This window comes from Erinaceus europaeus, chromosome 6 (assembly GCF_950295315.1).
Source record: "Erinaceus europaeus chromosome 6, mEriEur2.1, whole genome shotgun sequence".
NCBI classification, from domain to species: domain Eukaryota; kingdom Metazoa; phylum Chordata; class Mammalia; order Eulipotyphla; family Erinaceidae; genus Erinaceus; species Erinaceus europaeus.
The window spans coordinates 62,837,180-62,853,613 of record NC_080167.1 but is presented as its reverse complement, the minus strand read 5'-3'; the positions used below and the strand labels follow the sequence as shown (position 1 = coordinate 62,853,613).

At 40.1% G+C, this 16,434-nt stretch overlaps 1 protein-coding gene across 1 annotated transcript in view; it reads right to left on the bottom strand.

Moving 5' to 3' along the window:
• YME1L1 (YME1 like 1 ATPase) overlaps positions 1 to 16,434 on the bottom strand; it is a 42,541-nt gene that overhangs the window by 2,484 nt on the left and 23,623 nt on the right. The window contains exons 9-18 of the mRNA XM_007525907.2: positions 14,136 to 14,226; positions 12,537 to 12,689; positions 11,559 to 11,691; positions 11,058 to 11,120; positions 6,978 to 7,090; positions 3,894 to 4,049; positions 2,731 to 2,882; positions 1,293 to 1,419; positions 1,126 to 1,199; positions 167 to 253 (exon numbers count right to left, since the gene is read on the bottom strand). Of these exons, the coding sequence (XP_007525969.1) occupies positions 167 to 253; positions 1,126 to 1,199; positions 1,293 to 1,419; positions 2,731 to 2,882; positions 3,894 to 4,049; positions 6,978 to 7,090; positions 11,058 to 11,120; positions 11,559 to 11,691; positions 12,537 to 12,689; positions 14,136 to 14,226 (1,149 nt within the window). The remainder of the gene's footprint in view (positions 1 to 166; positions 254 to 1,125; positions 1,200 to 1,292; positions 1,420 to 2,730; positions 2,883 to 3,893; positions 4,050 to 6,977; positions 7,091 to 11,057; positions 11,121 to 11,558; positions 11,692 to 12,536; positions 12,690 to 14,135; positions 14,227 to 16,434) is intronic.

Sequence of the window (16,434 nt, the reverse complement as noted above, 5' to 3'; positions counted from 1 at the left end):
TCAGTTTACGTTCATTAAGTTCCTAAAAAGATATTTTTAAATGTAGTTGCCTATCCTCTTTATTACATATATTAAAAAAAAAAAAAAAAAGGCTTCAGTCTTTGGCAAACACCTATGTTTAGACACACTTTGACTAAATAAATAAGTAGAAATTTATGACACATACCCTTAGAAGGATTCTGATTTCTTGTTCAATAGCAGACTGAGTTTCTGGACTCAGTTTCCCTGTATCACTGTAAGTCATAACTCCAAGCTAAAACAAATGAGAAGAAATTAAAGAGAAATCCCTCAAACACAAAACAGATGAAGTGCTGTTCTAGTTATAAGAAAACAAGTATCATGGGAGCAAAGAGTAAAAGACAATCTGAAAATATCACTGAATGCAAAGAAATGTCATCATTTTCCTGAAAGTAGAAAGAAAAATGCAATCTTAAAATTTTTTTTTCAATTATGATAGTGACAGAGAGAAACAGGAAGAAAGACAACTGCAGCCTAATCCACCACTCATGAAGCTTCCTCCCCAAAGGTGGCAACCAGGGGCTTGAACTTGGGCCCTTGTGCACGGTAAGCTGTGAGCTTTAAAGGGTTACACCACTACTGGGCAACCCCAAATTAAAAATTTTAACATGATTTTGAGTGTATGCTTAGAAAACTTTGCAATTTAAAAAAAAAAAAAAAGGAAAAAAAAAAAACTTTGACATCTACTCCAAGTTTAAAGTCTACAACTCAGTAGAGCATAAGGACTGTTTCATGGAGTCAACGTGCTAATTTAAGAAAGTGAAGTATCTGGCAAGGGTGAAGAGTAAATAAGCTTAGGTAGTTGGTTTTTTATATCGTATGAATATAAAAGACTAAAGAATTTACCTCATCACTTTGGTAACTCAAGCGGTAATAACTGTTACTATCTAAGCAGATAAGATGGAAAGAAAAAATGGACATTTTATCACTCAGAGAATAACATTTAGTTTAGAATAAGGCATGTAAAATAAGTCTATTTGGTATGCAACAGAGGAAAAGTAAATCTTATCCACTTGTAATGAGGACTCTTGCCCACAAAGAGATCCTTGGCACATTGTCATTTCATATGTCAGTATGGAGTTCAAAGCAATAATAGCTATCACCTACCTTTTCACTCATTCCAAATTTGGTAACCATCCGCTTTGCTATTCTAGTTGCATTGTCAAAGTCACTAGAAGCACCTACAATTTGAAAATACATATAAAATTTAATTTTGAAAGGTATCTCTAATCCTGCAAATACAATTTGAACCAGAGCCTCTCTTTATAGCCAACCTGTTGTAATATGATCAGCTCCAAATACAAGCTCCTCTGCTACTCTTCCTCCCATACTAACATCCATCTGTGCAAGCAGCTGAGCTCTCGTTTCATTCCATCTGTCATTCTCAGGCAACAGAGAGACCTAGGCAATTGAAAAGCAAAGACAAATTTCAGTTTTGAAACACTTCATATCAATAGCCAGAATTACTATTTAGTTCTTATAGCAGTACTTATATAGTACAAACAGCTCAAAGACATTTTTATTAAGTGACTGAACAAAAGCAGTGATTTAATATGAAACAAAGAAAAAAAATTAATATATCACCAGAGAATGAACCTGTAGGTTGAGGATGTATAACAGTATCTCGAGCCAAAATATCCAATTATTTACATTTATTTATTTGTTTTTGAGAGCAGGAAGGAGGAAGAAACAAAGAGAGCTCTGTCTCCACCCATGGAGCTCCCATGTGGTACTGGGGCTCAAACCCAAAGCCTCGCATATGGCAAGGTTATTTACAAGGTGAGTTATCTCCTGGTCCCAAAACAAAAAAAAAATTTTTTAAGCGCATCATAATAAAAGCAAACAAACAAAAACCAGATAGATAACACTGCTACAGGACTGATTTCCATCCCTAGTTGATAATATATATATTTAGAATGCCCATAACTGTGGCCCAGTCTCTTAAGTCTTGAGGTCCCAAATTCGATCCCAGGCGAATGCCAGAGTAATGCTCTGTTTCTTTCTCCAACACCTCTGCCATGTTAAGAAGTTATTTCTTTTAGGTCTGTAATTACAAAGATGAGAATGAACTTGCACTTACTATGAAAACTAGAAACACTGTTGAACCACCCTCTGCTCCATAATTTCAATTTTCAGAAGAAAACGATAATTATATATTTATGACTTTAACTTTTGCTGTCATCCCTGATTAACTCCGTAATATAAAAACAAGTGATACATGAAGAAACGATTCCAATAACATACATTTCACAGGTGTCATTGATTTCAGCATGATCCAACATGTTAAAGGAATAAGTACCATCAAACTATGGGAGGAACCAAACTTCCTTTTCATCAGCATTTCCTACATGGCAGTGTTCTTTTTATTTTTATTTTTTTTATTTTTCCCTTTTGTTGTCCTTGATGATTTTTATGGTTGTTGTAGTTATTGATGTCGTTGTTGTTGGACAGGACAGAGAGAAATGGAGAGAGAAGGGGAAGACAGAAGGGGGAGAGAAAGACAGACACCTGCAGATCTGCTTCACCACTTGTGAAGGGATCTCCCCCCCCCCCCCCCGCAGGTGGGGAGCCAGGGGCTTGAAGCAGGATCCTTACGCCGGTCCTTGTTCTTTGCACCATATTCGCTTAACCCACTGTGCTAACCCCCCCCCCCCCACTCCGCATGGCAGTGTTATTCTATGACAGGAGAGAAAGAAGCTACAAGACACTCACATGTCCAAGTGTTGGTCCTCGTGGCATGATTGTAGCTTTGTTGATAGGCATTGCATCCTTAGTATAATAAGCAATGATAGCATGGCCAGACTCGTGATATGCTGTAATGGTTTTGTTTTTGTTATCAATCTCCACACTTCTACGTTCAGGGCCTAAGGACAAAAGTAAAATACCCTGTTAGGAAATGTATTTATTTGTGGTTCTTGCTCCCGGGATTACAGCTGGGCTCTGGGCCTACACAATTCATGATTCTACCACTTCCCATGGATTCTTTCCTTTTCTCCCCACCCCCCCCCCTTCTTCTTTTGTTTGGTTTAGGAGATTGAGACACAGAAAGAGAGGACACCAGGGCACTTCTCCATCTCTACTGAAGTTTTTCTGATGCAGAGACTCTCCTGTGTAGCCAGGGCCATGGGTCTGGGTCCCTATACATGGCGAGCTATCTCCCAGCATCTACCTTACTACTCTATCTACTTCATTTCACTGCCAGGGGTTCACCTCTTTAGGTTAACTTTTTTAGGCAGAGGGATAAAGGGGAGAGAAGCTTCCCCTGTTGGTGGAGCACTCTGGTGTGGTAAACTGGCGGCAAGAACAGTACACATGGCAAACCAGGCATCCTGCCTGCCAGGTCTGCTAGCTCACCGGTCCCTGTCAAATATTTTCAAATAAATGGAGCTCACTCGTAGAGTAACATGATTTAAATTCATTAGAATTCACTAAATAGTACCTGTAAACTGCAATAAACTTCTCAACTGAAAACTGAATTTAAAGAACTTCCATTTTAATCTTACATCTAAGAGGAAAGTTCAAATCTATATTTAAAAATTACTCAGTTTAATAAGAATGTGAAAACTAACCTGCTTTGAAGCCAATTCAAAATTTAAAATCAAAGATAAATATGAAGAATAATAAATTTAACTATTCTTATTGCCAAGATCAGAAAACAGGAAACCTCTGGGAACTCCCCAAAGAACAGAATCATCTAAGCTTACACTTTTCTAGAAGAGGCCAAATTCTGTTGCTATTTTTGAGTCTACGTTTTCATGTTCCCATACCGCTCCTTTCAGAAAGCAAAAAAGAATTTTTCTGAAAGCAAAAAGAATTCAGGTACAGAGTGGGCAGTTTAAGACAGGGACAATAAATAAATCAAAAAGGAAGCCTACCCATTAAAATTTTATCTTTGGAAAATTCTAGCTCCTTCATGGTGACCATTTCTTTGCCATCGACTGCTGCCTTTAATGCTGCTTGGTTCACAAGATTCTCCAGTTCTGCTCCAGAAAAGCCAACAGTGCCACGAGCTATGATTTCTGGATCAACAGCTATGAGACAAAGCTCAGAATTAAAAACTGAAACAAACTTCATAAAGAACTGACATCCCAAAATAAGAAAACCACTCCCCTGAACAATAATTTAAAATATTTATAACAAAGCTAGGAAAAATAAATTCGTGTTGCTAAATTCTGAAGGAAAAGTCAAAACTCCTACTAAATATGTGAATACATTTTTCATTGTGATGACTCATAAGAATCCTTTAATTTAAATATTTTGTGGAAAACAAAATGAAGGGAATGGAATGTTCCCTGGTATGATTTATAGACCTTTTGACTTTTTTTATTTATTTTTAACCAGAGCACTGCTCAGCTCTGGCTGGTAGTGGTACAGGGGGTTGAACCTAGGACACTGGAGCCTCAGGCATGAGAGTCTATTCGTATAACCATTTCGCTATCAAGCCCTGCCTAGGCATGACCTTTTTTTGTTACTGATCTAGTCACATACTGAAAAGTCATATTCACATTCATTTTATTGGTATTTCCTAAATTTCATCTTTAAGTATGTTGGTCATATTATTAGTTTTACTCCTTTGGCTAGGTCAGTGAAAATTAATTCTCCATTTGTTACTACTCTCTCTGTAGCAAACAAATCTTTTCTCAAATTCTTTGCTAATTTACCTATAAAAATTATTTAGCTAAATGCCTTAAAAGAGAAACAACTGGCTTTTGGTAGCTGTGAAGCTGGGGACATCTCATTCTTTTTCTGGCCCTCTGACCCATCCTCCCTCCAGTAAAATGAATGGATCTAATAACTGAGACAAAATCAGTCTATATATTTTTCAAAAGCACCACCATTATTGGACACACCCTGGCCTATATGAACTATCTTTGAAAATACTGAAACTTGGGAGTCAGGCGGTAGCACAGTGGGTTGACTGCAGGTGGTGCAAAGCGCAAGGATCAGTGTAAGGATCCCTGTTGAGCCCCTGGCTCCCCACCTGCAGGGAGCCGCTTCACAGGAGGTGAAGCAGGTCTGCAGGTGTCTTATCTTTCTCTTCTCCCTCTCTGTCTTCCCCATTTCTCTCCATTTCTCTCTATCCTATCCAACAACAACATCAATAACAACAATAACTACAACAATATAACAAGGGCAACAAAAGGGAATAAATTAAAAAAAAAGAAATAAATAAAATCTTAAAAAAAGTTATATATAAAAAAAGAAAATGCTGAAACTTTAATAGTTGCTTGTGGGCCCATAGTTACATCGTTTTGTTCTATATATTGCTTTGCCTTTTTTGGCCTCAGAGTTAACTAGCATCATGCAGTACTATGGTCAAGTACAGATGTTTTTCCTATGATTTTATACTTAACATTCATCTCAAACATCATTTACATAAATTTATCTTCAAGTATTATCTAAATACTCTGAAGTAAACTAGTTTTCAAAACTAACTAAAGTAGAAAATGACAGATTTCCTGAGTATAAATGAAGTCCTGCTGTTGGAAGACAGTTGTAGAGCTCTGGACTTACGATCATGGAGTCCAGTGTCTGATTCCCAGCACCTCATGTGCTAGAGTGATGCTTTGGTCTCTATTCCATGAGATAAAATAACCTTTTTTTAAGAAAATATTTTTATTTGGGAGTCGGGCTGTAGCGTAGCAGATTAAGTGCATGTGGTGCAAAGCAAAAGGACTGGCATAAGGATCCTGCTTCGAGCACCTGCTCCCCACCTGCAAGGGAGTCACTTCACAGGCAGTGAAGCAGGTCTGCAGGTATCTATCTTTCTCTCCCCCTCTCTTTTCCTCTCCTCTCTTCATTTCTCTCTGTCTTGTCCAACAATGTCGACATCAACAATAATAACTACAACAACAATAAAAAAAAAGCAACAAAAAAGAAATAAATATTTTTAAAAAATATTTTTATTTATTTATTATGGTATAAAGACAGAAATTGGAAGGGGAGGTAGAAAGGGAGACAGAGACACTGGCAGACCTGCTTAACCATTTGTGAAGCTTTCCTCCTACAGGTCTGCACGTGGGGACAAGAGGCTTGAACCTGGTTCCTTACACATTGTAATGTGAGCATTTAACCAGGTATGCCAGCACCTGGCCCTTTATAATTTTTTTTTTTGCCTCCAGGGTTTTTGTTGGGGCTCAGTGCCTACACCATGAATCCACTGCTCCTGGAGGCCATTTTATTTCCCCTTTTGTTGCACTTGTTGTAGCCTTGTTGTGGTTATTATTTTTGTTGTTGATGTCATTCATTGTTGGATAGGACAGAAAGAAACAGAGAGGAGGGGGAGACAGAGAGGGGGAGAGAAAAATAGACACCTGCAGACCTGCTTCAACACCTGTGAAGCGACTCCCCTGCAGGTGGGGGCTCAAACCGGGATCCTTCTGCTGGTCCTTGCGCTTTGCACCACATGTGCTTAACCTGCTACGCTACCGCCCGATCCCCAATTTTTTTTAAAACCAGAGCACAGAGTAGCTCTGGTTTATGGTGGGACAAGGGGCTGAACTTGGGACTTTGGAATCTCAGGCATTAGAATCTCTTTATATTGCGATTATGCTATTAAACCCCTAAAACAACTCTTTGAAAAAGAGGCTAGGAGACAGCTCAAAGGTAGAGCACATACTTTACCATGAGAGAGGGTCTGAATTTGAGTTCCTGGCTACCTCATGGGAGCATCATGCAAAGGGCAAGTTTCATAGGTGGCGGAGTGCTGCTGTAGTGTCTACTTCTCTCTCTCACCCTCTATCTAGAAAAAAGAAAAAAAAAAAAAAAAAGAGTCCAACGGGAAAAAGGTCCCATTGAAGACCCAGCAGCAAAAAAATAAAATGGAAAAAAAGCTTTTTTTTTAAAAGGACATAAATGGAAAAAAAAAAAAAAAGATACGCAAACAAGATACTTATTAAGTAAGGACTACAAACAGGGCAGACAATGACCATTTAATAGAAATAAATTAATTTACTTACACTGATCAAACTTTATTTTATTGAGATACCACTTCAAAATTTCTGTTCGACCTCTTACATCTGGTCTTGGAACGGTAACTTGCATGTCAAAACGACCAGGACGTATTAAGGCACTATGAGAAGAATACAAAAGAAATTATCAATTAATAAGCCAACTAATTGAATGTCACCTAAAAAAGGACTGATACACTAAGAAGGCTGAAAAGATGGCAATAACAACATGATTGGGTGAGGTTCTCAACACAGTGAAACAGTGCTTTGTAAAAATACTCAGAAAGCAGAAGAGCTTATGTAGGCCTATGCATATAGCCCTCAGAAACAAACACAAGTTGGTCATTAAGAAATAATTACCAATAAAGAAAATGACTACCAATAAAGAAATTTACAAAGAAAGATTTAATTGTGGGGCAGGGCGGTGGCGCACCTGGTTAAACACACACATTACAGTATGCATGGACCCAGGTTCAAGCCCCTGGTCCCCACTTACTGGGGGGGGGGAAAGCTTTGTAAGTGGTGAAGCAGGGCTGCAGGTATCTCTCTGTCTCTTTCCCTTGCTATCTCAATTTCTCCTCGTCTCTATCCAATAACAAACAAAAACATTATTTAAAAAAAAAAGAAGATATAGTTGCAGGGGCCAAATAAGTGCTGGTGCACTGGGTAAAGCACATACTTTGGTAAAGCACATACTTTAGGGAGTCGGGAGGTAGCACAGCGGTCTAAGCGCATGTGGTGCAAAGCACAAGAACCAGTGTAAGGATCCTGGTTCCAGCCCCTGGCTCCCACCGGCTGGGGAGTCACTTCACAAGCGGTGAAGCAGGTCTGCAGGTGTCTCTCTTTCTCTCCCCTTCTCTGTCTTCCCATCCACTCTATTTCTCTCTCTGTCCTATCTAACGACATCAATAACAACGACTACAAGAACAATAAAAAAACAAGGGCAACGAAAGGGAAAATAAATATTAAAAAAAAATTTTTTTATAAAAAAGAAAAAGCACATACTTTAGCACACCAATGACCTGGGTTCAAATTTCTAGTCCCCAGGAAGCTTCATAAGTGTTGGAGCAGGGCTACAGGTCTCTCTCTCTGTCTCTCATCCTCCATCAAAAGGATAAAAAGTGGCCACTAGGATCAGCTGGGGCCCTAGTCGGGGAGTCCTGAGATTCCCAAACAGACATGAGTACAGACCTCAAATAAATCCCTCTTTCCACTGTGAACGGTCAGCTCTATCAGAAACAATACAATAGACCCCTTTGTGGGCCCCCATAGGACTTTGCCCTCAATGTGGATCAACAACGGTAGTGAATGTTCCAGCCTCTGAAGGGAGGCTGGACAACATACTCTATCTTCCACCAGAGGAAGATGGGTCCTGAAACTGAGGCAGCTTGGAACGTTCCTACTCATGACCACAGAATGTGAGCTCAGATCTACAGGGATGCAGAGGTCACATAGGCTTCTAAGCTGAATATGGGCCCCAGATCACATCAAATTGATGGGGTTTACAGTCAACAATCTTTATGCACTTTTCCCATATTTAGGAGGTACTCTCTTCCCCTGATCCAGCTTTCTGGTCCTTTTCCCAGCCATCACATCATCTCCCCAGACAATAACTTGGGTCCACCTGCATATCAGATGTCAAGGCTGAAAACAAAACAAACAAAAACTAGTATAGTCACGGGCCCTTTGGAATATAACTAAAATAGGCCTACTATCTACAAAATGGAGACTCCACCCCACAACTCATCATCTGAATCATTCCAGCCTTTAGGTTCATGATTAGTCAACAATGGTTTGGCTTTATATATTGACTCTTTTTTTCAGCCGCCAGGTTCCAGATGCTAAGATGATGCAAAGCGACTTCCTACGCAGACGACCCCACCAATGTGTCCTGGAGCCCCACTTGCCCAGAGCCCTGCCCCAGTAGGGAAAGAGAGAGACAGGCTGGGAGTATGGATCTACCTGCCCAGGTTCAGTGGGGAAGCAATTACAGAAGCCAGACCTTCCACCTTCTGCATCCCATAATGACCCTGGGTTCATACTACCAGAGGGATAGAGAATGGGAAAGCTATCAGGGGAGAGGATGGGATACGGAGTTCTAGTGATGGGAATTGTGTGGAGCTGTACCCCTCTTATCCTATGTTTTTTGTCAGTGTTTCCTTTTTATAAATAAAAGATTTTTTAAATGAATTTATTTATTTATTACTGAGAAAGATAGGAGGAGAGAGAAAGAACCAGACATCACTCTGGTACATGTGCTGCCGGGGATTGAACTTGGGACCTCATACTGAGAATCCAATGCTTTATCCATTGCACTACCTCCCAGACCACTATAAATAAAAATTAAAAAAAAAAAAAAGTGGCTGCTAGGAGTTGTAGAGGTTATGTGTAGATAGACACTGAGCCCCAGTGATAACCCTGGTGGCAAAAAAGGAAAACAAGTAACTACAGCTACAAATCGACTCAATTACTAAGTAAAGAATACTGGAATACTGGACTAGAGGCTGGGAGACTGAGCACCCGGCAGAGCGCACATTTCATCATGTGGGAGGCCCCACATTCAAACCCGTGGCACAACATGGGGTACCATGCACCACAGCACCACGAATGGCAAGTGACACTTGTTTCTCCTCTCTTCCTCTCCCTTCTTCCCTCCGTTCCACCTTCCTTCTCTTCTTCCTTTCCGTCCTTTCTTCCTCTCTCTCCATTTTTTTTTTTTTAACCAGGGCACTACTTATTCCTTCCTTATGGTGTTGCTGGGGATTGAACCTGGGACATTTGGTGACCCATGCTTAAGTGTTTTTTTTTTTTTTTTTTTAAGCCAGAGCACTGTTCAGCTCTGTCTTATGGTGGCACGGGAGATTGATCCTGGGACTCTGGAGCCTCGGGTATGCATTATGCAATCTACCCTCCGCTCGGAAGACTTTTTGCATAGCCATTATGCTGTCTCCTCAGCACTTGGTGTGTCTTCTTATCTGTCTCCTTCTCCAGCCGGCAACAAAATTAAATGTAGGGAAAAATGAATATAGTCTTGCAAAAAAGACAAGTAGATCAAGTGAAAATATGAGTAAATTGTGTAATGAAAACTAACAGCTCATTTCCCAGCACCATTCCTAATAGTTCTGGAATCTCACATAAAAATAAGTAATTCTAGGCTGGTAAAACAGAACCCTGGACAGTGTGCTGCTACTTAATGGCACAGCACAGGTTAGAGCCTAATCCCCACTGCATTAATGGAAGCTTCAGGGGGTCCGGGCGGTAGCACAACAGGTTAAGCACACATGGCACAAAGCACAAGTACCAGCTTAAAGAGCTGGGTTCGAGCCCCTGGATCCCCACTTGTAGGAGGGTCGCTTCACAAGCGGTGAAACAGATGTGCAGGTGTCTATCTCTCCCCATCTTCCCCAGCTCTCTCAATTTCTCTCTGTCCTCTCCAACAATAACAATTACAACAATGATAAACAATAAGGGCAACAAAAGGGATGAAACAGCAGTGCATTCATGGTACAGGCACCAAGCCCCAGCAATAACCCTGGAGGCAAAAATAAAATAAAATAAAAAAGTAAGCTTCAGTGCTGTGGTCTCTTTTCACCATCCTTCTGCCTCTCTCTTTACAATGAACTAAAAATAAATAAATCTTTAAAAGAGAAGCTAACAGAAGATTAAGACTATAGCAAATTTAAAAAAATGTTCTCTACCCCTAGTAGTAGCATGTAAGTTAATAACAGCTTTATTGAGCTATTTTTCCCATATCATGGAACTTAAAGTGGGTAATTCAGTAGTTTGTAATATATTCAGAATTATGCGATCACAATCTAGTTGAAGATCTAGATTTACAGTGCTCCCATTCACTAAAAAAGCAAACACACATGCATCAGACTGGACCGGACGTCTACCACACACTCCCTCTCCCTATTCTGCTCAGTCCACATTGACATTATAGATTTGCTTTTGCTGGATATTTCATAAAGATGAGGCCATGGAGTAGGTTGTATTTTTGTGAGAGGTTTCTTTCTTTTAGTATAAGTTTTTAAACATCATCAATGTCGAAGGATCAGTATGTCACAAAAACTTCTTTTAAACACTTACTTGTCTAATGCCTCGGGGAAGTTTGTGGCCCCTATGATGATTACTCCTTCATTGGGCTTAAATCTGTTAAAAAAACAAACAAACTGAAAAAGGTTCTATTTTTTTTAACTCAAAAACAGTAGCACATACATAAATGCTTTCTGCAGAACTGCTCACCATTAATCTTACAGCAAAGAAAAAGGAAATTACCTACATTATATGAGGAACACTAAACAACGGATAAAAACTTTATCACAGTTATTATAGCTCGTCATAAATGCGTAGAAATTAGCAGAGTCCTGTTATAACAGGCCCCTAGTCTCAACTAGAATCACTGTTTTCCTGTCATAATGAGAAAAGGTGTACGTATCAATAATCATGGGAAGATGATATGCCAATCACCCCATTAGTAATGAAAAACTTTATCTTCTTACACAGCGTTAGATATGAATACCACATCTTTCATCTTTCTAGAATGTTATAAAAATTGTCACCATGCTTAGCAGAGGAAGATGCAATTACCCATCCATTTCAGCAAGAAGTTGGTTGATAGTCTGCCTTGAATATGGATGCATTGGAGATTCAATTCGCTTCCCACCAACAGAATCTAATTCATCAATAAATATAACACAAGGTGCATTTGCTTTTGCTTCCCCTAAAAAAAACAAAACACATCTAGGTAAGTTCAATGAAAATAACTTTTCTGAAACACAACCATGTAAGTATTAAATGTTAAAAACTTATTTAAAAAAAAAAAAACTTAGAAAGACTGTCAAAAGCCAAACAAATATATTAGGGGAAAAATAAAGATCAGTAGTCTGAAGAAATCAAAGTACACTTGTTAGGACAATATAAAATAAAATCAACTGGGCATTCACTGTTCTCAGCTGTACAAATAGCATAAACAATCAGGTTGGAGGCTAAGTACTGTTGGATCACATACTGTATGTCTCATGAATGAAACCATAACAAAAGACCCAGTTGGATAATTCAACTTCATCTGCCACTTCCATTAGCTCTTTTGACTTCTGGCTTAAAGGGGAAGTTCTTTTCTTTTTTTAAATATTTATTTGTTTATTCCTTTTTTGTTGCCCTTGTTGTTTATTATAATTATTATTGTTGTTACTGATATCATTGTTGTTGGGTAGGACAGAGAGAAATGGAGAGAGGAGGGGAAGACAGAGAGGGGGAGAGAAAGATAGACACCTGCAGACCTGCTTCACCGCCTGTGAAGCGACTCCCCGGCAGGTGGGGAGCCGGGGCTCGAACCAGGATTCTTACACTGGTCCTTGTGCTTTGCACCACATGCATTTAACCCACTGCACTAGTGCCCGACTCCCTAAAGGGGGAAGTTCTGTGTGGGTTCAGACACTAGAATGCTTAAAACCGGAACCCCACAGGAGCTGCTACTTGAGTTGGCTATGAATAATTATCAAGTAACTTAAGAAACCTCTTCCCCTAAAATTAACTTAGTATTGTAGGATAGACATTAAAACATACTAAAAAGGTTTCTTATGCGGCTTGCTCCCACGCCCACAAACATCTCATCAAATTCTGATCCAGAAGCATAGTAGAAAGGAACATCAGCTTCTCCAGCCACAGCTCGGGCAAGTAGTGTCTTCCCTGTCCCTGGGGGTCCAACTAAAAGAATTCCTTAAAAGAAAAAAAAAGTAAATGGTTGACATTAAATTTTTTTAAATAAATATTTATTTATTCCCCTTTGTTCCCCTTATTGTTTTATTGTTGTTACTGATGTCGCTGTTGGATAGGACAGAGAGAAATGGAGAGAGGAAGGGAAGACAGAGAGGGGGAGAGAAAGATATAGACACCTGCAGACCTGTTTCACCGCTTGTGAAGCAACTCCCCTGCAGGTGGGGAGCTGGGGACTCAAACCAGGATACTTTATGCTGGCCCTTGAGCTTTGTGCCACCTGCACTTAAACAGCAGCACTACCGCCCGACTCCCAACATTAACTTTTAAAAACCCAATATAAGGAGGGAAGGGGAAAAAAAAAACAATATAAGACTATCAAAAGAAACAGGCCATACTGTTTTGAGGTTGAACATATGACAAAGATCAATAGTTTGAAACAAAACAGAACATATTTTTCTCGATTAATGATTTATTTCTGAATCATTTAAATAAATTTACTTATAGAAGGTAGCTCAAAGACAGAACACATGCTTTGAATGAGGTCCTGGGTTGACTCCCTACCCCCGCCCCACACCTAAAACAAAGACAGTATTTACACAACAGTCATAGATATGTTTTGAAACAGAAGTTACAGAAACTTATTCATCACTAAACAAGCAAGGTAAAAAGATCACATAAAACCAAATGAACAGATTAGATACACAAGTGAAATGCATATCCCTTCTACAGGAAAAATAATAATAATAAAACATACTTTACAAGTAATTCTAGGGCAGCCCAGGAGGTGGCACACCAAGTAGTATGTTGACACTTCCAAGCATGAGATCCTGAGTTTAATCCCAGGATCTTTATGTGCCAGAGTGCTGCTCTGGTTCTCTCTCACAAATAAATAAATCTTTATAAAAAATAATAATTCCGGGGCCAGCTGGTACACTCGTTGAGCACACGTTACAATGCTTAAGGACGCAGGATTGAGCGAGCCCCCTGTCCCCACCTGCAGGGGGAAAGCTTTGAAAATGGTGAAACAGGGCTGCAGGTGTCTCTCTCCCTCTCTGTCACCCCTTCCCCTCTTGATTTCTGGCTGTCTCTATCCAATAAATAAAGATAATTAAAAAAAACTATAAAAATAATTATCACTGTAAAAGCTGATGAACCATCTCACTCGATAGTGTGCTGCCTTGCCATGTGCATGCCCCAGGTTTTGAGCCAGGTCCTCACTGACTGAAGGAAGCTCCAATGTTGTGGTCTGTTTCACTTTGCCTCCCTGTCTCTAATAAAATAACATAAAAACAGTAATTCCGAGGACATCTAGTAAAAAATAAATTGGGGGAAAAAAACTGAATTATGTGTCATTAGGGAAATAATGTTCACTGCCTGGCACAGTGGCTGAAGAACTGGACTCTCGAGCACAAGAAACCTGATCACAGGGAAAAGAAGTCACCGTACCTTTTGGGAGTTTACCTCCAAGCACTGTGAATTTTTGTGGACTTTTCAAGAATTCAACAACTTCTTGTAATTCTTGTTTGGCTTCCTCTACCTAAAGTGAAACATTTCACCAGATTTCTTCAAATACTGATAAGACTATCAAGGCATTTTTAAAAATATATTTATTCCCTTTTGTTGCCCCTGTTTTTTATGGTTGTAGTTATTATTGTTGTCATCATTGTTGGGTAGGACAGAGAGAAACGGAGAGAGGAGGGGAAGACAGAGAAGGGGAGAGAAAGACACCTGCAGACCTGCTTCACTGCCTGTGAAGCGACTCCCCCGGCAGGTGAGGAGCCGGGGGCTCAAACTGGGATTCTTACGCAGGTCCTTGAACTTTGCGCCACCTGCACTTAACCTACTGTGCTACCACCTGACTCCCAAGGCATTATTTTTAAAGGTCACATGATGTATACAAAAAGGCCCCTTTGTGTATAGAGTCTTTTTTCCCCTACCACCAACTATTCAGATTCTATAGGCCCCAACACAAAAAGCAACTTCTTACATTTACAAGAAACAGTGCTTTCTCCAGTTAACAAAGATTATGAAGCTAGAAGTTTTACTTCAACCTGTCAGTCTCATTTGCCCCAAACAGTCAGCTAGTAGCTTTAAAATCCAAGCCTACAACCTGGTTATAATCTTCAAATGATAGATCAAAGATGAGTGTATGTTTAAATACTAACAATCATTTGTAGGGATGAGGTTGTTTTTACTATAAGGAATCATTCCTTGGTTATAAATGCTTCAGTCCATTGGCAAAGAGCAGTGACAACATGGCCAGAAGGCTCCGCAGACAGAATCAGACACTTTATGAAGCGGAGCATCTGGGTTTGGCCTGGGAGCCATGAAAGCATGGGGGCAGAACCAAAGGAGTGCCACAGGGGGTAGAGTAGTGCACTGGTCTTGCTCTCACCTTCACTCTAAAAAATGTTAGATTTAATCCACAAAATGTCAAGTTTTGCAGAACTGAGATTCCAGACAAGAATAAAGTCCAACTTGGCCAACAAAGATGGCAAGAAGAACATTAATTCAATTTTAAAAGGTCTTGAAAGCAAGATGAAGAAAAAAAGAAAGCAAGATGAAGAGATGGAGAGATAGCACCAGAGACGTGTCAAAGTGAGCCTGTTGGCATGAGGTCCCAGCGTCATATAAGCACGAGTGGTACTCTGGTTCTCTCTCTCATTAGTGTTAATATACACAGAGTTTTTCATTTACTAATTAGCATTATACATGTATAATGGACAGATACAATATGAAGATAAGAGTGAGGCCCTGCTAGAGCTAATACTTCAAGCAACACATTCAAGGTAATTCAGGGATCCATGGGGCCAGTCTTACTAGTCTACTCACCTTCTAAGTCTACACTTCTCTGAAAAAAGCCCCACCATATGACTTCTGTGGGGACTGGTGAGTCTTCACTCCACCCCTCTCTCCAGGGGCAATCTAAGCCTCAGGAAGAGGCACAGACCCCATGTGAAGAAAGCGTATCACATCTCCGACGCTACTGGAGCCACACAGAAGCTGACTCCCAGAAGGAAGCCCAAGATGCAAAGGCCAAGATGGGGGCTAGATAAGTAAAAAGGCTCTGAATGTTCCATAACACTCAGCCTTCTCTCTTTCAAGAAATGGGCTGAGATGTGGCTCAGCAGTACTGCAACTATGCAAGTTTTAGTTCAATTCCTGCCACTGCATTAAAAAGGGGGCAGGGGGATATGCTTCTTGTACTCTACCACTTAGAAAACTGTGAAGACTTAATAATGAGTTCTCGGCTAGCAAATGGGGTCAAAGACCAGGGTGAACTTAAAAAGAAATATTTACTCATTAATGACAGAAAAGGAAAGAAAGAGCCAAACTATTGCTCTGCCATTTTCATTGCTGGTACTTGAACTTGGGACCTCATGCTTAAGAGTCCAATGATTAATCCATTGCACCATCTCCCAGGCTGAGCAGGACTATTTTTTTTCTTTGTAGATTATTTATTTATTCCCTTTTGTTGCCCTTGTTTTATTGTTGTAGTTGGTGTTCTAGATGTCGTCGTTGTTGGATAGGACAGAGAGAAATGGAGAGAGGAGGGGAAGACAGAGAGGGGGAGAGAAAGAGACACCTGCAGACCTTCTTCACTGCTGTGAAGCAACTCCCCTGAAGGTGGGGAGCCGGAGGCTCGAACAGGGATCCTTACGCCAGTCCTTGAGCTTTGTGCCACCTGCGCTTAACCTGCTGTGCTACCGCCTGACTCCCTAGGACTTTTTTTTCTTTACTGGGG